The sequence below is a fragment of the Anabrus simplex genome, chromosome 7 (genome assembly GCF_040414725.1).
Source record: "Anabrus simplex isolate iqAnaSimp1 chromosome 7, ASM4041472v1, whole genome shotgun sequence".
NCBI lineage: Eukaryota > Metazoa > Arthropoda > Insecta > Orthoptera > Tettigoniidae > Anabrus > Anabrus simplex.
Genome location: NC_090271.1, coordinates 163,150,306 through 163,175,053, shown reverse-complemented (window position 1 = coordinate 163,175,053; position 24,748 = coordinate 163,150,306). Strand labels below are relative to the sequence as shown.

The 24,748-nt window shown below is 39.2% G+C and overlaps 1 protein-coding gene across 1 annotated transcript in view; it reads left to right on the top strand.

Annotated features, from left to right (window-relative positions):
- The window catches only part of LOC136877753 (histone-lysine N-methyltransferase NSD2), a 386,665-nt gene that overhangs the window by 110,178 nt on the left and 251,739 nt on the right, over positions 1–24,748 (top strand). Inside the window, exon 11 of the mRNA XM_067151960.2 lies at positions 24,246–24,429. Within this exon, the coding sequence (XP_067008061.2) occupies positions 24,246–24,429 (184 nt within the window). The remainder of the gene's footprint in view (positions 1–24,245; positions 24,430–24,748) is intronic.

The following is a 24,748-nucleotide window of genomic DNA, read 5'->3' as shown; positions in this document are numbered from 1 at the left end:
AAAGTAAACTTCCCTGGAACCACCTAATATCTAAAGGAACAAATGTCATTCACATAGACAGCATACAACTGTAAAAATTCACTTATCCCGGATGCACACAGACTGAATTATGTAACGAACAGCCGGAATTTTAAGAATTTTATATCACACCAATTGTATCATAATTTTATCGTATTTCATGTATCACCACATTAATTGTATGTTATTTTATAATGTGTTAAAATGTGTTTTAGATGTTTTAGGAATATATATCTTGTTTTAATTTGTACTCAAGGCTGATGATGGCACATAGATGCCGAAACTAGTACCATTTGACTATTTGACATGTGATTAAATCACAATAAAACGTCATTGTATTGAATAGGTGGACCTTGAAAGAATTTAATTTTGTTGTAATGGAATAAAAGTCTTTGGAATATACAAGTATTGACATCTGTTGGTCAGAACTATGAACTATGTACTCAGGAGGCATGTCACACCAAAGGGGTAAATTTGAATAAGAAAATCTGACAAGATGTTTACATGTAAGCAGGACACTGCAGCCACGCCCCTTATCAAATGCGCACGTGGCTATTTAAATCTTATTTTCAGATACTTACAGTTGGAATATATGTAGAATTATATTTCATTTTGAAGTAGAGACTTCAAGCTTTCATTTGCAGTGAAAAAATTAAAATGGCATTTTTGGTCAAAAAAGGCGATTTCGAACGTTAATACATACCTTAAGTGCGCTTCTGATCATGTTGTCGGCTATAACAGACTTGATTTGGGAATTTTCTCAATCGAAACAGTCTGGAAAGGGTATATCAGTGTAGGGCCAATAAACTGATTTATTACAGTCAGTTTTTGATGCGGTTGGAGTAAGTGAGTCCTGGTAATCTGATCTAAGTTAGCTTTCAATTTTTCAAGTACCTGATTTTCATTGAAGACTAAAGTCTGTCTGAAAGTCGCCCCTAAATATTTTATTTCTTCACTATCATTTATACTTGTAATGTTTCCAGAGACCGTCACGATATCATCAGAATGAAGTTTACCATTTTTTATAATAATGGCATTTGATTTGTCTGCATTTATATGCAAACCTATTTCTTGAAGCAGATATATGACAGAAGTGACTAGGATTGAAGCTGCTGCTTGGTCTTTAGCTATGATCACCAGATCGTCAGCAAAGCATAGTGTTACGGTTCAGTTTTCAGATATTTTCGTCTTACGATAAATGTATGCGAATGCATAGTTAATGAAAAGGGCCGATCATAAATCAGTACGTGCTCAGATATCAGAAGCGCTGAGGTCAAGGTCATGCCTTATAGAGAACACCAGCCATATAGCATATATAATGTAGGGGAGCTCGAGCACCAAGCGACGAAGGAAATAGAATGAAGCGTTATAAATAAAAGTAAACAACTAGACTTCAGCAAAGTTCACATTGTGATTGTCTGGACCTGTATCCAGGAGGTATATCGTGGTAGGTACACGAGAATAGGGAAAGTAGGGAAGTAAAGAACACCTCAAAACCACAAGGTTCAAACCACAAGATGTATTAATAACATGACCAAAGGGAAAAAGTAATATAACCAAGTCAATTCACACAATAGTAAAAATCAAGTTACAAAAATAGTTTCGTTTGACTAGAATTTTCAAAGTGTCATAGTCACACAAAGAATTTAAAAGGGCGATCTTTTAGACCGAGACTAGACCTGGGTAATAACCTGATAACTGGGAAAACAACGTATTTTTACACATGGGGAATATACTCCTGGAATAATAAGCAGTTTCAACTCAGAATAGAATAATATTATCGCAGTTAAAGAAGGAAACTAACAGTAACTCCGAACATTTAAAGAGAAAAAAGGTACGAGAATCACACACCAAATACCAATTGGTTTGAAATAACCATAGGCCACTTTTACAAATCGAAGCACATGAATTTAAAGAAATGAACTGGGAATGAGAAAAGAATTGACGTGAATGGCAAGGATGGAAGGAGGGAAATGTCAGGCTGCTGTCTCTGTTTTCTTTGAAATCACACGCACACAGGAAGTACAGAAAGTTAGTAACGGAGAAAAATGTTCGTCCAAGCACAAGTCCTTGCAGAAATATTACAAATACTGAAGGGTAGAAAAAGTATATCCCAAACTGCATGAAGTGCCCAGCATGGGCCAGAGTTCGAAAAGACAAAGTAAGTTAAGGCATAATAAGCCAAAATTTTTAAGAAATCAGAATAACAGCAATTCGTAAGTCTGCTCACCCTGCACAGTGGAGAAGTGAAGTCTCGTAGAATTAAATTATAATTTAAAAATCGCCACGGGCCAGCCGTGCGAAAAGGTGTCTGCTCCCGCCGCTTTCATTAACAGAGAATGCCTGACTCGCAATTCGATGGATACGGCAAGTTTATATACTGTAGCGAAGCGAGGCCAACAACATGCTGGAATCAGGTGACGTAATCAAGTGCAGAGCAGGCAGCAGGAACAGCAGGCAGTCGCAGACGAAGTGGGTGAGGAGACGGAGGACAATGATGCCAGTAGAAATGTTCATAGCCAGAAGGCGACGAAGTATGCAGAAGGTAAGACGAAAGATGAACATAATAGCGTAATTTTGGGAGCCCGTAACAATAGGGATGTTAAAGGTACAGTGTAAGGACTCGATTGAAAACCATACATTTCTGATACTTTGATGTCTGTGAGTTTGTGCTTAGTGACATTGGGACCGTAAATTAGATTTGCATCCTCATTTACGCTGGATAATCCCTTCACAACATGCTGTAGAAATTAACTTTAAAAATTGTATGGTAGCCTCAGAATTAACAATACCCTTATTATGCAACATCTTGAATATCACAATAATTTTATAAAAAGTACTCATTGCTGTTGCGTTATTAGGTTTCCCTCTTCCAGGTAATGAATGAATCGATTTAAAAACCAGTGTTTCTATGTATTTGCTGTCATTACCTCGTGGTAGTCTGAGGAAAACTTTGATTTTGACCTGAACACACATTTTGCCTGTGGACAAAGCTTATTCTTGTTGAATCTTCATGGCAACCAATACAACACATACACTTAAATCACCATTATTTTCGGAATCCTGCCAGATAGAACTGACAGCAAGATTTTGATTGACCCACGTCTCGTCTGTGTTATTTATATGTCTTATGTGCTTGTAATTTCATGCATTTGTGTTAATAGTTGCAACTATTTCACTTCTTCCATTTAATATTTCTGTCGCTAGTCTTCCTGTACTGAAATCCCGTTGTGCCTGGAGATTGTTATTCCATGCATTTGTCATAAGTAGGGTTCGGATGTTTAGGGAAAGTCATATTTTTTTCTTTGTCTCTATTTTCTTCTCTGATTGAATTTCGGTGCAAATCTGGTGAATATCGTCACAATTAAGTGATTTTAATTTGTCGTATAAATGGATATTTTGGCTATTTTTTGTCATAAGGTCATATTTTGAGCTATTGTAGTAGAAACGTCCTTTTTCGGCGATTTGATGACAGCTGTAGGTGTGCGAAATCTTCTACTTACCGAATGCGAACTAGTGTTTACAAAACTGCTTCTCGGTAAGTTTATCACGCTGTTGATACAAGTCGAATAGTGGAATAACCAACCCGCTGTACTCGGCAACCCGGTCTCCCAGGTGGAGACAGAAATAATGCAGAAAATCCCGTCCCAGCAGTGAGCTAATTACTTCTGGTAATCGCTCACTTGTCTTAGTTCAGATATTAGAACCTCAACCTCCTTTCACTTACACAAGCGTTAGTTTACAGTAAATCGAATCCCAGCACACATTCCAGTACGCCTAAGGAAAAGTCTTCTACTAGTGTTAAGTTACGAAGCTTTGTTAAGGAATTTGGAGAAGAATATTTCTGTACAGACTGTTTAGTTCTATTTTGCAAGTTGTGTGAAGTGAAAGTCGTGGCTGAAAAACGTTTTAATATGCAACAACATTGTAACACGGCGAAACACAGCAAGCAATTGATATTCAATAAGGCTTTTACATCTTCAGCGATGGACAGATGTTCGGATTTTTCAAAGGAACTTTGTGAGATGATGATGTCTGCAAACATTCCTCTAAACAAGGTAAACAATACCCATTTCAAGAATTTTCTGGACCGGGCTCGATAGCTGCAGTCGCTTAAGTGTGGCCAGTATCCAGTATTCGGGAGATAGTAGGTTCGAACCGTACTGTCGGCAGCCCTGAAAAGGGTTTTCCGTGGTTTCCCATTTTCACACCAGGCAAATGCTGGGGCTGTGCCTTAATTAAAGCCATGGCCACTTCTCTCCCACTCCTAGCCCTTTCCTGTCCCATCGTCGCCATAAGACTTATCTGTGTCAGTGCGACGTAAAGCAACTAGCAAAAGAAAGAATTTTCTGGAAAAATACACTAAAAAATCTGTTCCTACAGAATCAACACTGCGAAAAAACTATCGCGTTGCTATGAAGATACTCTAAATCGAATACGACACAGTGTAGCAGAAAACGAAATTTGGATATCTATTGATGAGACAACGGACACTGCAGGCATGTAGATAGGGAATGTAATTATTGGAACACTTCATGCTGATCGCCCTGGGGATATTTTTCTACTAACCTCAAAGTTTTAGAGAGAGAAAATCATTCAACAATTGCAATTCTTTTTGGTAATGCACTAAAAATTTTGTGAAAGGATGAAATTAAGCGGGAAAACGTTCCTCTTTGTTAGCGATACTGCTCCGTACATGGTGAAAGCTGCTGAAGGCCTCAAGCTGTTTTATCCAAGAATGATTCACGTCACTTGCCTTGCGCATGCTCTGCATAGGGTGGCAGAAGAAATTCGTGGACATTTTCCTGCAGTCGATAAATTAATATCTAACGTCAAAAAATTTTTTTTGAAAGCACCACTGCAGGTTGCGACTTTCAAGTTAGCTCCTTCGACGTCACTCCCTCCACAGCCAGTTCTTACTAGGTGGGGGACGTGGCTCAATGCTCCCGTGTATTATCATTAAAAATTAAATAATTGAAGTTCAACCAATTCAATACATAAAAGAAAGAAATGTAGTAATTACATTCTTATTTAAATGGGACCGGTTTCGACCCTAGTCCAGGTCATCGTCAGCCGTAAAAACAAGTAGGCGAAATCACAGAGTGTTTATGAATATTGGAGAAATGGGTCAGTTTCACACTCTGTCAGGCACAAAGTCACAACACTATCAAATAATATATGAAGATTATAAATAAACTTGAAGTCGCAGACGAATAGATTTGTAGAAGCAAACCGCCAGTTCCCGGTGATCAGCGCGACTTCAAGTTTATTTATAATCTTCATATATTATTTGATAGTGTTGTGACTTTGTGCCTGACAGAGTGTGAAACTGACCCATTCCTCCAATATTCATAAACATTGTGTGATTTCGCCTACTTGTTTTTACGGCTGACGATGACCTGGACTAGGGTCGAAACCGGTCCCATTTAAATAAGAATGTAATTACTACATTTCTTTCTTTTATGTATTGAATTGGTTGAACTTCAATTATTTAATTTTTAATGTTAATAATTTCAATACGGAACAATGAAATTTTTATCTTTAAATCCCGTGTATTATTGCGTAAACTAATCCACTATCGAAAACATTGTTAACGGCTTCAACAAAGATGATGCCTCTTCTATCAAGATTGCCCAGGAATTGTTTTCCAACAGTTTGTCAGATAGTTTGAAAACAGGACGACTCAGTTGCCAAAACAGCGCTCCACATCAACCCAGAGGGAACAAGACCATGAGGAAGACCGGCAAAGAGATGGACTGACAACATCAGGGCAGACATGCACAGTGTTGGCTTAACACCAGAAGATGTCAACGACAGACAGAAATGGAGGAGATGTAGCAAAGCAGCAGACCCTGCAAGTCGGGATTAATGCTAAGAAAGAGAGAGAGAGTTTGTCAGATAGTTTGGCATATATTAAGTCGAAGTTTGTAATTATATCGAGTGCAATTACTCGTTTAGAATCTGCTGGCTTAGGAATTCATGCAAGTATTGACTTTGTGAGAAGTGTTGAACTTTCAGTACAACAATCACATGAAATAGTTGGTGACAGTGTAAAATGGAAACTTCAAAATGTGCTTAATCGAAATGATGGTTTTCACCGTGTGTGCAAGATAAATGATGTTCTTAGAGGAGAAGGTACCAGTACACTTCAAGACGAGTGCATACTCGACAGCAGTGATTTAACATTATTTAAATATGCACCAATAACGTCTTGTGATGTAGAAAGGAGCTTCTCCTCTTACAAGAATGCGTTAAGTGTTAATCGGAGGTCTTTCGCGCCTGATGCTTTGAAGATGAATCTTGTCATACACTCCAATTCCACCCGCAGAGAAGAATGTAAAAGGTATGTGAGTTTGCATTATAGGCTCTGACGCCCTACCATAATGTACTGAAAGACATCTATTTAATTTGTTTCTTGGTGCTCAGTTTAAACTTTATCGCATTTGGATAATGTTAATGAAGTCCAAAATATATTTTCTTAAATAGATTGATTTGTTTTCTCATATTTCAAACCACCAATGCAGGGTGCAAACATGGACTTTTTTACAATGTTGTGTGATCTGATAATCTTAGCGCACTTCGTTCACAAAAGTTTGATAAGTGAATCAAGGGTAATAGACTGTGTATAATTGTTGCACATTTATATTCAGAAAACGAATATTAAAGTAAGAATAAAGAATTTAGTTAACAAATATGTATCAGAGAAATTACCGTTCAAATTTATAATTTATTTTAAAATGCCCATATTTTGATTAATCATTTTCGGGTCACATTTTGTCATTTTTACGTCATATTTCGTCACTTTTGAGGTCATATTTGCTTGCTTATTTGGGCTATTTTTAGGTCTTAAACATCCGAGCCCTAGTCATAAGAATTATATTCTAGCTGCAATTAAGTCACCTCTTCCATTAAAATTTTCTGTCGCTAGTCTTCCTGTACTGAAATCCCATACCTTTCGGTGTTCTGAATAGGGGGTGGTGTTGGAACCATGGTAAGATGCTTTTGTCTTCAGAGCTGCAGATATTTTATGAAATTTTCTCCATCATAAAATTTAAAGATAGTCTTATGAAGCAATATTGAAATCATCTATGTGTGTGATTCTTTGTGGAAAATTAACCCAATGTATTCAGATTTAAATACCCCTTCATGTCACACTGACTCAGATTTAAATCCCAGTGGAGAAGCTGTTTGTGCAGAACAAGGGAAAATAGATTGTGAAAAGATATTAACCTGAAATTTTGTCAGTAGGTGAATGTACTCACTTAAATTGATGTTTTTATATGATAAGATTTCAAAGCAATCAGGGAGATGATGTGGAGTTTTGCATTTCTTAGACTGCTACGTCTCGACTTCTTTTCTTCTGTTTTGAGCACACAAATCATCCCTTAGTGGGATTGTTCTTTTTTTCAGTACTAGGGATGTGCATGGGAAAATGAGCCGAGATTTTAGCTTGTAGTCAAAGAGGGGTGCTAGGTGATGGTTGTCCCCTGACCTTGTAATCAGACAGCTGCATGGTCGCATGTAACTGTGTTACTACAGCCACACGGAAGTCTGTGTAGTAGGGTTTCCTGCATTTCGATTGTGAGAAAGTACAGTGCTCTACAAAGGAGTTGAAAAGAAAAATGTCTAAAAGATAAGAAAATATTTTTCTGTACCCTTTGACTGTTCGCTTCATGATGGGAAAAAGGGCAGTAACCTGGTCTAGTAAATCTACTCCCTTCATCCCATCTTGGTACTCAAGGGCTAGTTTTTGGTTTTTGTGGCATTTGTGCCCCCTGTCTCCTGAGTTTTCATTTTGGTGTAATTTTTGCTGGTGCGTGTTGTGAAGAAAGAAAATGAACATCTTTGTTATCCTTCCATTTGGGCAACAAAATGTTGTTGGATGACCATGTTTGATATTCACCTCTTTGCAGTACTTTCGATGAAATATCAGGTGGCATGGTTTTTCTGTTGGGCCTGACAGTTCCTACAATAATTGTTTGCTTTTCGTTAAATCTTATACAAAGGTCTGAACACATGTACCACTTGTCAAGGTACAGGGTGTGACTCTTGTTGAACGAAGGTTCACACATGCTCATAACCAGGGGTGCCATCAATTACAGATTGTCTGTATTTATTTTGGATTTCACCTCACGATTACAGTATTACGGTCAAAGGGAAAATGATTATGGAAAAGCAACATTATCACAAAAAAATAAATTTCTGCAAAAAAGAAGGAACGAAGATGAATGTTCAGTTCCTTCGACCTATACTGCTCAACCCTCCTCCTTTCAATGCTTGTGAGTCGGCAACTAAACTTATTCGATCATCTGTTACTTTTGCTATCCTTCAGCGTTGTGAAGTTGATTGCGAGTGAAGGAGCTCTAATCTACTTCTCTCCATTATAGAACCTTAGGTAATGTATTTGCAGTACTGTATTAAGTGTACCTCACAGTAACTTCCCCACAGGAGGAGTTTTCAGTGTTGATAGGAAAAATCAGACAAAATTCAGGCCTACATTAAGCACGTATACACTGGACTCGCTCATGATCCAGAAGACGAAAATATCATTGCAATGGGGAAGGATGCTTCAAGAAAAAATACACTGAAAAGCAGCTGCTGAGTGTGAAATAAGTTACAAAGTATTTTTTTTTTTTTATCACAGTACTAACAGGTGATGTGTAAATCGTATATTATGATATACTTTTGAACACGTTGCTGTCGAGAAGGGCAAAGGACGTGTCGTCATTGATATGCGAAGAGCCTGCTTTGATTTTGACTCAAACCTCTTTGTTGGGGGGGGGGGGGCACTTCAAAGGTAGGACCTCTGCTCATAATAGTAGTGCTCGCAGGCAAGGAAGGTTCAATCTTGTCATTTTCTGTATATATACAAAAGTTGTTGCAGTAGCTTGTATTTGCATCACAAGTTTTATATATCTTTATGCCAAATCTGGCCCTCTTACTTCGATTACATGGCACGTACGACGGCCTACCATGCAATTTCATGAGGGATTTGTCTAAGGCATTGTTTTCTGACAGTTCAAACAATGAAGAAAATGTGTTGAAATGCTAAATTGTAGGCCTGATTTTTCTCAGTTTGTCACTAGCATCACCTGAAACATCATCAGTGAACTGGAGGAAATGAGAAGAAATATTTCCCTATTCATTGTTTTTGGAAAGGTAGGAATTTCAATACGCATATCTTTACTCCAGTTCAACTGGATATGCAGTTTCCGAACCTCGGACATCAGGATACGCAAAGCAAAGTACGCCTCTATTTCTTCTGTTGTGTTAAACCATTTCTCATCATCTTTTAACTTTTTCCTATTCTCATGTGTAGGTTGCTTATGAACATAATTATATGTCTCTGTAGCAATTACAGAAGATAAAAGTGTCCATATAGTCCAAAAAGACAGAGTTCTGATGGAGCAGTGGCTGCATATATCTGAAATAAAAGCTCAGAAATACCACTGTGTACATTGGAAGGGTTGGATGACAGGATTATTATCTCCACTTATCCATATCCAGACATCCTGTTTTACATATTTTGGTTGTGGAGGCCTGGTGCAAAAGTTACGCTCATCACTCACTGAGTGACTTGCTAATGATATATGCATATCCTGGCTCATTTACTCTATTTACACTTAACACTTCCTCATACAAATTATTGTCTTCTAATTCCTGAAGATCTTAACGTACACTATAGTCCAAATCACTATCTAAAACACTATAAATTAACTTCACTAGCGCCTCGTGCCCTGCACGCTGCTTGTTTCCATATAGGCTATTGGCTTGAAAGGGATTCGAAATATTTCTGTCTCACCCTGTGCTTGTGATGTGAAGATCAAACAATAGGAAACTTCGACAAACCCTCGCCTCAACCTTCTAGTATACGGAAATGTTAACGCAAGAGCCATGTGTTACAAACTGAGTGGACTATAGGTAGAGCTCTCACGGATTCGGATATCACAAAGTTAGTGTCTTCGTGGATACAAACTGTGTGGCAGTGCGGATAATTTTGCTGATAACATAAAAATAATGATCTTTATTGATTTTCACCCAGGTGTAGCCTACTATGGTTTTTGTTTGGTGTTAGGTGACCCTTGACATTGGTATGGGAGAATAGTGTCTTGAGACCATAAAGCAGTAAAATTGACCTGAGCCTAACTGGCTCCTGCCTGCAATTGATGAAAGGAAGGAACTAAGTCCAATACGTTGGTAGTTGTCGCAAGAGAAAATTCCTAATAAACCTGTGACTGTAGAGGTTCTGGTGCCAGGTGTCAGGCCTCTGCCATTTTGCGAATGCGGATAACCATTCGCGGATGCGGGTGTGGATGAAGGAAGAGAGGAGCGGATGCAGATATTATTTTGTATATCGACGCAGGGCTCTATCTACAGTATATTTAGGTATCTGAGCATTGAGAATGCGTGGGCGCACCTTGCCATCCAAGTTTTTAGGCCATGTGTTCACAAGCGGGCATGCCTCGTCATTTTCGTTCATTGGATTAATGTGTTTCCTGTGTGTCAAAAACCGTGGAGTATCTGTCAAATTCAACTTCTTGGCCTCGTGATGTGTGATGCAGTGAATTTATTTTGGTGCATGCTTCAGCAGTCGGAATTTGAATTTTGGAGAAATTAGTCAAGTATGTTCTTCAGTGGAGCATCCCTTAAAGTTGTTCCGAAACAACTTCGAGTGGAAAATGGTCCACTTCCTGAGATTCATCTCTAAAAAAAAAAAGAGAAACGTGGCAGTTACCACCAGTTAACAGAATGTAACACAGATATCACCCTCGTATGCTACAATGATGATAATGTCGTTACGGGAACCTCAAATATGCCTGGTATAGTGCTTGTAGGGCATGCCTAAGGATAGAGTAATGCTGAAAAGAAATATGTAACAGTAACTTAGACAGCATTTACATGTTGAGTTTTGGAACTAACCAACTGAATTAGTCTCTAAGTTATGTATTCATGGTTAAGTGGCTGAGGATGTGACCCCATGCTGGGCAGAAACTAGTACCATGTTGTAATATTATGTACCAAATGTAAATTGTACTGATTAGGAGGAGCATCTAACAAACTTACTTTATTTACACCATCACTGCGGAACATGAAACTTATAAGATATGAAACAAATGAGTTTTATACGGATGTTTGCCACAATATCAGTGAGATGGACTGTGCTCTAATTGGTGTAGTCAAGGTCACCTCTCCTTTGCTGCAGTGGACAGCGCATGTGTTTCATTTTATTGCTTTGTCTGGGTGTTGAAGATGACAGGAATTTAGGAGTGGATAATTAATGTGATATGCAGCGAACCCACAATATGGGATAAAAGAAACAAAAATAAGTACTGCGTACATTTTCTAGTAAAAAATAGCGTATGAGCTGGGAAATGCAGGCTAAGGTGTACCTTTATTACTGTGAATGGATACAAGATAAGATGCAAATAACATACATTTTCAAGGGCTTAAAATTACAGCGGAATAGACTTCAGCAACCTGTAGCGTGAACCCAAATAAAACGTGACTGCAAATCGGTGTTCGGTTTCCTGACGATGTTCTGTTAATGTTCTAGGGAAAACGGTCCAAAGCGTTCTTTAATGCATTTTGCTCTTCTTGAACAGTGATTGTTTGATCTGGTCATAGACATATTATGATTTGCTGGAACTGGAGGGAGGTCCTTACCATCAAAGGCATAGTCCTCCTTAACACTGATGGAGATTATAATACAACATTTAAAACAAAGCATTTTGTGACTGAGGCTGTAAGCTAGTTGTTTCACTGCATGTTGCAGCTGGCAGTAATAGAGATATACTTAGCGACCTACTCGGCATGTTTGTGACATCTACAGCGATAGCAACGTACACATCAGTAGCTATAGCTTGAGTGACCCATTCAGGATGTTTTTTTTTTTTTTTTTTTTTGCTAGGGGCTTTACGTCGCACCGACACAGATAGGTCTTATGGCGACGATGGGATAGGAAAGGCGTAGGAGTTGGAAGGAAGCGGCCGTGGCCTTAATTAAGGTACAGCCCCAGCATTTGCCTGGTGTGAAAATGGGAAACCACGGAAAACCATTTTCAGGGCTGCCGATAGTGGGATTCGAACCTACTATCTCCCGGATGCAAGCTCACAGCCGCGCGCCTCTACACGCACGGCCAACTCGCCCGGTCAGGATGTTTTCACCCTTAGGCTGGTAACCGGTGCTTTCTGTACTAGCCCGATTCTCAGCCTACTCACAGAATTGGGAGTTCCACTTTAATGAAAATTACAGCAGCAGATACTCATCATGTGCTGTGTCAAAATTTATGACTTCTGTTACATCCAAGCAATAAATGTCTCTACTTGATTCTACCAGAGGTACTAAAACAGTCAAATGCTACTTAGCCAATTGGGATTTGAATTCATAGCTTCGGTCATGAGTTGGATGTAGCTATGAGTGGTTGTCTTAGGCGGACCCCTAGCAGTTTTCCTCTGTGGCTAATTCTGTGACCGTATTCACCAGTAGGCATACAGCATGTGGATGTGTAGAATGTCTTGACGGAAGGTTAAGACAGAATGCTTGATGCTCGTTCGTCTCTGATGATGTCTGCAACAATAACTGACTTCCTAGTGTCTGTAGCGTATGTATTGCCGAGTTCTTCTCCATGTTAGAAGTTTTACAGTTTGCACTGAGTCACGAACGAGGTTACCTTCGCATATGTACCCACTCTTTTAAATTCTCTGCCGCCTGTTGATACACGTTTCCCTCAAAACCCATCGATGCTGAAGATTCGTCACGTGGGGATTGCAGGCACCGAACTGGCAGATTAAGCTGGAATTTTCATTTTTATTTCTACTTAATTTGCTCAGTAGTTGTACTTCCTCTTAAACCAGAAATCACCACCACCACCTGATGAAAGCTTTCACAATATTCCCCACTATAAATGTGAAGATTGTGTGGAAAATAGTGTGTGTGTGTGCGCGCGCACGTGCGCACGCATGTAAAAAATGCAGCATGGCCCAGGAGTTTTCAAGTCTTTCGACAATTCAAAAACAATGTGTGTTTATAATCTGGTCTTCTGTAGTTACCCAGAAAAATTTCCACAACAGCTGTCAGAGCTGTTTCATGCTTTTCAAGCTCTTTTCTCAACTTGGGTCATAGTATCCTCAAAATGTGAATCATTCATTAAATTTTGTATCTGGGGTCCAGTAAATACAACAGCTGTAATATTTTGTTTAGCCATTGGGTTAAATGCCCTGGGGATGTATTAGAAACTTTCAGAATTATTATTCTGAGTATGCATGCATAATACATAATTTAATATGCAGTGAAGGGAGTGATATTTTTGAACGTTCCACATATGGTTCATGTTTGACATTAATAGTCAGCAGGTGGTGATCCTTGGAGTGGCCATTCTTTCTGTTACTACTCTTTGCATGTTTGTTCCATTTGCACAACAAGCAAAGGTGTTTGGTGTTTTCCTTTTGCAAACCAAGTAAGAGGCTTGTTATCTTAAATTCACCACACAGAAACCACTGAAGGTGTTGGTAGTTAATACACTCCAGCAAACCCTTAATGTTTCTATAACTTCCCTTCAATAGAATGGATTGAGCAACAGGAATAGTCCCAAAGGTATTTCCATTGTGAATTACCACATGTTTTAACCTTCCAGTAGGTGCATAACCGTTTGCCATTTTAGCATTTCTTTGTTGATGAATGTGTGGTTTTTGGTAGCTGTGGTGAATATTCCATTGTATCTGCTCACTGTTGTATCTGGTCTACAAATAAACCATAGCATGGGTTATTAGTCACTTAATGAGCCTGATTTACGACTGTAGTTCATGTTCCCACTTACTTAACTCCTTACTAAAAGTATGTTCGTTTTTCATTTCCAAATATTTTGTGTATATTTATTAATATAGTGGCTTTTTTGAATGGTAAAATGTTTGTGAGCATAGGTAAGGATGGTGATATGAGATGGATGAAAAATATCCGTAACATCAGCGTTCAAAGCAAGTTGCGCGTTCAACTGAATGTATAGACGTACAGAAAGAGGTTAAATGATCATAATATTGTCGTTTGATATTTTGAGTTTTTTGAGTTATGTTTGCTGTTTTATCTCATTTAATTTTCAGATTTTTAAATTTCATTTTCAGCTCTTGTAGTTCTGGTGCTAATTTGAGATATTTGATAAAAAGGAACCATATTGCTTCTTGAAGCAGGACTAAGCTGCAATATGCTAATTGTGTATGTCGATGTGCGAGACATAAGCATTTCAAGCGTGTGTTAATATTATTTGATCAAAGAGAGAAGAATAACTCATTCAGTTTTGTCGTCACCTGTATGGCTATACTGCAGTGTATTTTATGAATTCAAATAATTGACTTGCTGCATTTTTATAACATATTTTTTGTATATGGTAATTCCATTATAACACATCACTGTGCCGAAAAGTTAAATTTACTATAGAATTTACTCAATTTTACAGCTATAATAGCAATAAGGTAAAAATGTTCATTTTTGTTACTACTTTTTTTTCCTTGTAAATCCACTATAGTTAGATATTTATTTCAATAATTAATTCGAACGAGCCAAACGCTCATACAGAGGAATTGTACAATGAATAATATATTCAATGGCGGATCTACAAACTCTGAATACTTACAATGATATAACACAGGTGACTTAAACAGTAAAAGTAGAGACATCAATACAGAAAGTGTAAAATATAAAAATAAAATACCATTCTATAATTCCTTAATTATACTGTAACAGGAACGCCCGTACTTCAGTTTATCGGAGAGCATGAGGAACGACAAGGCGTGTACGGCCCATGCTAAGAGAGTGAGAGAGAAGGGTAGTGAAAAAAAATTTCATGATTAAGTGGATCCTTCAGTTTATTCAATAGATATGCAAAGAATTATGTCACCTTTTACAGCTGAATCGTGGGGTTGTCCCTGACGGCGTGGAGAGGACGTCGTCCTGCGGCGGCTGCGTCGTCTTGCGGTCGGCGTCGGCGTTGTCTTCCGTCGTTGGTGTTTTCTCTGTATTAGTGTTGATGACTCAAACCTGAGGCAGGAACGGGGAAATGTGGAGCTTCCACATTGGACGTCATGGGGCACTGGTGTGACACTTCTCTAAGGCGAAGCACGCCGAAATAGTTCCCACAGTCAATGATGTTGAACGCACTTTAGCAGTAAGGATTAGAGTCACAGTTCCACGAGGATAAGATGGAAGGAATTATCGTATTTGGAATAATAAACGAAAACAATCTAGGACCTTCCGAGGTGCAGTGATTAAGCACTTTATAAAGAAAATTAAATTTACCGGGTACAGTCTCTGCACTGTACTCCATCAGCACAATACACTTGTTGAAATAAATGACAGTCCAAGTTCCATTATGTCGTAACACAGTTCAACGGATAGACACAGTCTTTAAATGAAATGAAGGTCGACACAGTCTATGCTAGGAACAATGTCGCTGTTTTCACACAGTCTTTAAATGAGATCAAGGCTGGCACAGTTTGTGCGAGAACACAGTCTTTAAATGAAATCAAGGCTGGCTAGAAACACTACCGCTGTTTTCACACAGTCTTTAAATGAAATCAAGGCTAGCTAGAAACACTACCGCTGTTTTCACACAGTCTTTAAATGAAATCAAGGCTGGCACAGTGTATGCGAGAACACAGTTTTTAAATGAACTCAAAGCTGGCACAGTTTATACGAGAACACAGTCTTTAAATGAAATCAAGGCTGGCTAGAAACACTACTGCTGTTTTCACACAGTCTTTAAATGAACTCAAAGCTGGCACAGTTTATACGAGAACACAGTCTTTAAATGAACTCAAAGCTGGCACAGTTTATGCGAGAACACAGTCTTTAAATGAAATCAAGGCTGGCTAGAAACACTACTGCTGTTTTCACACAGTCTTTAAATGAACTCAAAGCTGGCACAGTTTATACGAGAACACAGTCTTTAAATGAACTCAAAGCTGGCACAGTTTATGCGAGAACACAGTCTTTAAATGAAATCAAGGCTGGCTAGAAACACTACTGCTGTTTTCACACAGTCTTTAAATGAACTCAAAGCTGGCACAGTTTATACGAGAACACAGTCTTTAAATGAACTCAAAGCTGGCACAGTTTATGCGAGAACACAGTCTTTAAATGAAATCAAGGCTGGCTAGAAACACTACTGCTGTTTTCACACAGTCTTTAAATGAACTCAAAGCTGGCACAGTTTATACGAGAACACAGTCTTTAAATGAACTCAAAGCTGGCACAGTTTATGCGAGAACACAGTCTTTAAATGAAATCAAGGCTGGCTAGAAACACGAACATTCTGAACTCAAATATACAGCCGGACCGAGAGACGAATTATGTCGTGACGTGCTTATTTGCACACACTCACTGAACTTATGGCTTACTGCCGACTCACTCCACTCTCTGCCTTCAGCACACTGCCGCTGCATACCGCACACTCTCTCTGCTTTACCCCAGGCTGGCGACTTGCTTATATTGCCGAAGGCCGGTGGGCGTGGCTACACATGTGGGCCCCAAGAATTTTTTTATCTTGGCCATCTTCACACCGATTGACACGAAATTTCGGCTAGCAGCGTTCATTATTCCTGCCTGCAAGGTGACGCCATTGAAATATTGATATTATATTTCGTTCATGCAGCAATACTATGGAACACGAAGGAACCTTCTGCGTGACGTCGCTTGTCCTTGGCCGGTGTTCTAGAACGTCGCGAACTTGCTCGCAGTTCCCACTATGCCTGTGCGCTCGGCGCAAGTTTTAAATGCTTACGGCCGGGTATTAGCGAGCTCCACTTAATAAAAGAATGAAACGTGAATGCTCGTAGGGCGTTACCGTTTCATCTCCCCCCCTGCTCGGGAAAAAGAAAATTGCTGGGCGATTTTCTTTTCGCTCATCTCCTAGTAAAGTATTTCAAAAACTTGAACAGTCTTCTCACTATAGCCAGAGGATTAATGTAAAGTGTGACGCATTTTGATATGATTCCATCATTCTCCATCTGTTTAATGATGACCCGTGCTTCTTCCAAGTACTTCATGGGTATCGGATAAGGCCGTTTCTTATAAGGTGATGTGTCAGTAACATCTAAGTGGTGCTTGAAACCCTTAATGACTCCAGGTTTCTCGGAAAATACATCTGGAAACTTCTTGAAAAGCTCTTGGATTGCCTTTATTACTTCATCATCATCGTAATCTGGGCTTTCAGCTACATTGGCGTAAAGCGTGAAGTTGTAGTGGTCCTCGTTAAACTCATCATCGATAATGGACGCCATCTGGTCCTCTACGGGTCCCACTTCCTCGGGTCGCCCCTCTTCGTGGACGCTTTCTTCGACAGGCGGAGCCTCGCTCATCTTGCCTTCTACTATGTCCACCGGGGTCTCACATTCCGGATTCTTCACGTCATTATAAGTAACCAACTGTAGCCCTACAGATTCGACGTGAAAAAATTTAATTACATTAGCGGGATAATCAATGATTCCCCCATGTTGAATGAGAAAGTCTGATCCAAGAATTAAGTCAAATTTCATTTGCGTCAAAATCAAAAACAGATGTTGGAACTTAACACCACCAATTTCTAACTCAAGAAACGCTTGGAATTTGCATTTAATAGCTTTGTCAGGAACTATGCCTTTAACCTTAACTTGAGCAACCGGCAAGATGGAGATGTAGGTCGTCTCCTGCGCCACATCTATTAATTTCTGCGAAATTAGTGAGGCTTGCTATCCTGAGTCTACTAAATAGTGGACAATCATATTGCCTAACTTAATGATCGGTAAGCCGCGTTGTATCTGAGGCTGTCGTGGTGTTGAATCCTCATATAGTAAATCTGCATCCTCTAAATACCAATGGTTAATGAGTGCACTACATACTACCTCTCCTCCCTCCGGGTTTTCAGGCAATCTCTTTATTGCTTCGACAAAGTTTTTTTTTGGTACCCGTAGCTCTTGGATCCATTTCTGTTCTCTCATTTCTTCTCTGCATCTCTGCCTGGTATTCCAAAGAAGCTGCTCCAGGTAAGCCCTCTTCCCTGTTCTTATTCCTTACATATTCCGTAGTCTCCCTCCAACGTTTCTCTAATTCTTCCCGCTGGGAGTTCCTATTATCATTGGGTTGGTTAGCTGCCTGCCTCCATGAAGGTCCAGGTTGAAACTTAGCCCTCCCTTCGTAGGGACGATTCCTAGATCTTCTGTACCGAAACGGAATATCTCGGCGAGTTTCTCTTTCTTCTCGCGGTTCTGGATTTACTTGAACCGGAGTCTTCATTTCCATAAAGTTGGTTGTAGTTTCTTTGGTTCGACCTGCTTTTGCTGCGCTCTGAGTGTGCGCAGTATCGAGTCTCCTCAGGACGTCATCGAGCTGCTCCAAGTCCTGGACGTTTGCCGCCACCAATATTTCCAGAACATTTGGTGGAAATTGCAGCGTTATGACCTGAATAAGTTCTTGCTCCGGTAAAGGAGGGTCGAAAAACTGCATCTTTTTAAGCTGAGATATGAGATAATCTGAATATCGCGAGGAATTGACAGACGTGTTATACTTTCTAGAGTATAATTGAAGTTTTATCAGGTGCTGAGCCTCAGCACTCCAAAATCGTCTAAGTAAGGCTTCCTTAAACTCTTCGTAAGTGTTAATACTGAATTTAAAAGCGGTAAACCACATTAACGCCTTGCCTTCTAACAATCGAGACGCTATTCGTAAACGACGGTCGGTCTTAACGTGATTTTCTTGAAAGAACTCTTCGAGGTTGAGGAGAAACTCCTTAGCAGTATACTCCTCCTTCCCCGAAAATTTGGCTGGTTTTTCCTCAGTTATTTTAAAAACTGTGGAAACATTCATGGATTCTCCACTAGTGTTGTGAAGGCTAGATGATGAAACATCCTGTTCGATTTGCGATACTTTGCTGTTGAGAGCTTCTATACCTCCTTGGAGTTCAAGTTTTAGGGTTTTAATTTTCCCCTGTACAGAATTCTCAATTTCCTTGACCTCCTTTTCTATGTCGGTCTTGACTTCTGCTACGTCGCGACAGATACGAGTAATCTGCGTGTGAGCATTATCTAACTGAGTCTTAACACGTTTATCGGCCTCCTCTTGCTGACTTTTCAGAAGAGTAATTTCGTTTCCCAACTTCATGAAATTATGTTTAACAGATTCATGAAGTTTGTCTTGAATAGACGCGATTTTAGTTTGCGCAAGAGATAATTGAGCATGGGACTCTTGAAATTCTTCCTTTAAGCTTTCTACTTCTTTAAGGACTTCCTGAGAAGAAGACGGGAAAGCAAGTTTTAAGTCCTCCGCCACTTGTGATTTTATATCTTGCTTAATGGTTTCTAAGTCACGTGTTAATCTTTCATTTATTTCCGTAAACTTAGAATCCATTCTTTTGTTAGATTCTTTAAATCGTTTTTCAATTTCGGCACCTGCACTATTGAGCCTACGTTCCAAATTATTATTAACCTCTGCAAACTTTTGATCAACAGATTCTGTCAATTTTACAATGTTGGCATCATTAGCCTCCCTTAGTTGAGTAATATTACGATTAGTTACTTCATTAGCCTCCCTAAGTTGACCTATACTAGCCTTAGTGTCTTCCATACGACTTTCCAAGGCCGCGTTAGATTCAGCAATCCTACGCCCGAGATTAGTGTTACTTTCCGTAATCCTGTCATTTAGACTGATTTTTAAAGCCTCAATGGCAGCTAGTATATTTTCCATATTAATGTAGTTATTTTCACAAAATGCAGAAAATACAATCATTCACTTCATACGTAAAATCGCCATTATTGTCCAATGGTAAAGTTCAAAATCTCACCAACACAAAATATCAAACACTTGTGCATAAAATTAAATATCACCATTATTGTCCAATGGTAAAGTTCAAAATCTCACCAACACAAAATATCAAACACTTGTGCATAAAATTAAATATCACCATTATTGTCCAATGGTAAAGTTCAATGTTTCACTGACATAAATATCAAAAATTTATATGAGACTGTGCATAAATATTATGCCTGAAATGTTTTACATAACAAGAGAAAGAGAAAAAAAAAATAATCACTTGTGCCATAAACTTAATCAGAGTTCTGTGCCAAAAGTTTAAAATTTCGTCAAAGTCATTGAATTGAACTTCGTAAAATGTTAACACATTCACTGAACTGGAATTAACGTACGTACTATGCACTTTTATTTGAATTGGTAAGTTAAGATATCACTGATTTCAAAGTTAATTGTTATCACTTTACTCTCTTTAATCTGGCCCCACGTTGGGCGCCACTATTCACTACCTTCTCTCTGTAACAGGAACGCCCGTACTTCAGTTTATCGGAGAGCATGAGGAACGACAAGGCGTGTACGGCCCATGCTAAGAGAGTGAGAGAGAAGGGTAGTGAAAAAAAATTTCATGATTAAGTGGATCCTTCAGTTTATTCAATAGATATGCAAAGAATTATGTCACCTTTTACAGCTGAATCGTGGGGTTGTCCCTGACGGCGTGGAGAGGACGTCGTCCTGCGGCGGCTGCGTCGTCTTGCGGTCGGCGTCGGCGTTGTCTTCCGTCGTTGGTGTTTTCTCTGTATTAGTGTTGATGACTCAAACCTGAGGCAGGAACGGGGAAATGTGGAGCTTCCACATTGGACGTCATGGGGCACTGGTGTGACACTTCTCTAAGGCGAAGCACGCCGAAATAGTTCCCACAGTCAATGATGTTGAACGCACTTTAGCAGTAAGGATTAGAGTCACAGTTCCACGAGGATAAGATGGAAGGAATTATCGTATTTGGAATAATAAACGAAAACAATCTAGGACCTTCCGAGGTGCAGTGATTAAGCACTTTATAAAGAAAATTAAATTTACCGGGTACAGTCTCTGCACTGTACTCCATCAGCACAATACACTTGTTGAAATAAATGACAGTCCAAGTTCCATTATGTCGTAACACAGTTTAACGGATAGACACAGTCTTTAAATGAAATGAAGGTCGACACAGTCTATGCTAGGAACAATGTCGCTGTTTTCACACAGTCTTTAAATGAGATCAAGGCTGGCACAGTTTGTGCGAGAACACAGTCTTTAAATGAAATCAAGGCTGGCTAGAAACACTACCGCTGTTTTCACACAGTCTTTAAATGAAATCAAGGCTAGCTAGAAACACTACCGCTGTTTTCACACAGTCTTTAAATGAAATCAAGGCTGGCACAGTGTATGCGAGAACACAGTTTTTAAATGAACTCAAAGCTGGCACAGTTTATACGAGAACACAGTCTTTAAATGAAATCAAGGCTGGCTAGAAACACTACTGCTGTTTTCACACAGTCTTTAAATGAACTCAAAGCTGGCACAGTTTATACGAGAACACAGTCTTTAAATGAACTCAAAGCTGGCACAGTTTATGCGAGAACACAGTCTATAAATGAAATCAAGGCTGGCTAGAAACACTACTGCTGTTTTCACACAGTCTTTAAATGAACTCAAAGCTGGCACAGTTTATACGAGAACACAGTCTTTAAATGAACTCAAAGCTGGCACAGTTTATGCGAGAACACAGTCTTTAAATGAAATCAAGGCTGGCTAGAAACACTACTGCTGTTTTCACACAGTCTTTAAATGAACTCAAAGCTGGCACAGTTTATACGAGAACACAGTCTTTAAATGAACTCAAAGCTGGCACAGTTTATGCGAGAACACAGTCTTTAAATGAAATCAAGGCTGGCTAGAAACACGAACATTCTGAACTCAAATATACAGCCGGACCGAGAGACGAATTATGTCGTGACGTGCTTATTTGCACACACTCACTGAACTTACGGCTTACTGCCGACTCACTCCACTCTCTGCCTTCAGCACACTGCCGCTGCATACCGCACACTCTCTCTGCTTTACCCCAGGCTGGCGACTTGCTTATATTGCCGAAGGCCGGTGGGCGTGGCTACACATGTGGGCCCCAAGAATTTTTTTATCTTGGCCATCTTCACACCGATTGACACGAAATTTCGGCTAGCAGCGTTCATTATTCCTGCCTGCAAGGTGACGCCATTGAAATATTGATATTATATTTCGTTCATGCAGCAATACTATGGAACACGAAGGAACCTTCTGCGTGACGTCGCTTGTCCTTGGCCGGTGTTCTAGAACGTCGCGAACTTGCTCGCAGTTCCCACTATGCCTGTGCGCTCGGCGCAAGTTTTAAATGCTTACGGCCGGGTATTAGCGAGCTCCACTTAATAAAAGAATGAAACGTGAATGCTCGTAGGGCGTTACCGTTTCAATACTAAGATACTGAAAATACTTAGTACTACAAGTGAGTAACATTACAACAGGATTGACAAAGCGGGGCGAGTGTTTGTTTTAAACATTAAATATTTATATTTCACCTATGAAGTATCTATTCCATAAATTTTCCTTTGCCTTTCGTTTGAAAGTTATTAAAGTAGGGGCAATTTTTACATCAGCAGGAAGTTTGTTGTATGCTTGAATTGCTGAGAATTTACAACTGTTCTTCTCATACTTAGAAGAGTGGATGTGATACAAGGCCAAGTTATCTGCATGTCTAGTTTGATACCTGTGGTAATAAAATAAATAAAATATTACCCAAATTTGAAGTTCATAATAACATTTCAAGTTTTTTTTTTTTTTTTTAATCCAAAGGCAGTATACTGTATTTGATATAAGGAATTGCAAAGATATTTTTGTCACAGCAGTGGAAATATCGCTATCTTAAGTGAGTACATTCGTACCCTGCACACCTACTGATGTGACAACAGTGGGTGCACCAGAGAGTTATACCTGATTGTGAAGAATCATTTAAAAAATCTTTTTCTGGGGTCCTATATTTCATGCAGAGCTACTCTTGTAAGTCCTGTTTTGTCAGTGCAGTAAATTGATGTACAGGCAGCCTAGATGGTACCGAACAAATATTGCCTATTTCCTGCTTACAGTAGCCAAAACCACACAGTTCTTCTTTCAGTAAATCATAGATAAAGAAATTATGATGTCCTGATCTTTGTACCATATAAAGGAAGTCCCGGGTAGAAGCAAATGTTTGGCTTTGAGTCTTGAACCTTGAAGTTCTGCACTTCCTTTGGATAAATTGATTTCACGGACCAAGTCATTAAGTTCTGACTGAGTGAATAACTGTGGTGATTTTTTACTAATGCTGGGCTGGATGTCATCACTGTCATGTCCAAATGTGACACATGATGCTCTTGATCAGTTATGTTAAGGCTGTGTATTTCTTGATAGAGCTGACAGGGAGGGTATGGGTAAAATTTGGCCTTGAAGGACTAGTGTCATAGAATACACTCTCTCTCTTGCTCCTTGAGTTGTTACCATGGAACCATCAGTCATTGTTAAACATAGTATCCAAGCAGAGAAGTATAACTGAATTGCAAGTCAGGCTGATTCTAGAGCTTCAGGTGTCAACTAACTAGTTTTGTTAGACAAGACTGAAAGTATTTTTCCATGACGTAAAAAAGTGCTACATGTAAGCTATATTTCCCTGCCTTTCAGTTAACTGTAGTGCACCAGCTTTGTTGTTTCTGGCATAGCCAGAATATCTGTCATCTTCTTTATATCAGACTATTTCCAAACCAAAGTTTACTACAACTGGGGTGATACCACCTGATCAATATTTGTTTGGTACCATCTAGGCTGCCTGTACATCAGTCATCTTAATGTCTACCAGATTGACATAATGACCGGAGGGATTGTGGTTAGGAATGCTATAGCAGCTTGAAGTAACAACCCAGCAGTGGGTCTGAAACAACAATAAAAACCATACTGTCAATTTTGAAAACACAGTACAAATGTTGGCTGCACACTGCATTTTTGCAGAATGTGGGATAATGGTCTTGAATATGGTGCTGTCTGTGAAATATCATCATCAGTTTCCCTTTGTTGCTGCTTAACTGTCAATAATTCAGTTTATGAAGTAGATTTTGAAGGAAATGTGAGGAATATATGTGCTTTGTTCATTCTTTGCACCATCCATAATCAGTGCTCAGTAAAATTATATTACATGGATACGGTATAGCAATGATGACTGAGCAGTGTACAAGAGGCCAAGGATTTAGCGTTTGGTATCTCTGGTATCACCATACAGTGAATTAATGTTTTCCCCACACACAAATTCTGGAAATTAGACCTACAGGTCAAATTATTCATTTTTTAATGGCAAAATCTCTTTTTTTAGCAGGGTCTACATTTTGTAAATGAAATTATTTGTTTTTGTTTTGTAGGGAAGAGAGGATCAGATTTTTTGCAAAACACTTTCCAACAAAAGCAGCCACTACTAAAAGTGATGAGGCGAGTCAGTGTATTAAGCAAAAGGAGAAGAGAACCGAGAACTCCTCCACCTCATCTACAAGAAAACGAAAACGTACAAAGAGTCTTGAGGATTCTGATGTCAAACCCCAGAAGCTGGTAAGTGATGGTCACATTCTAGATTTTGTTAGCTTTCTTACTTTAAAGGCTGTGGGTACCCCCAAAATGACTGGTAAATACTAGAAATTATCGACCTGTTCTAGCTTTGTATCACCAATGTGACATTCAATTCTGTTGAATTTCTTACCTACTGACATCAATTTAGTCTTCGAGAGGCTAATTTTCATACCATACTCATTGCACCTATTTTCAAGTTCCACAATATTAGACTGTAGGCTTTTGGCACAATCTGCCATTAAGACCAAGTCGTCAGCATAGGCCAGACTGCTTACTACATTTCCACCTCTTAGTTTGTGGA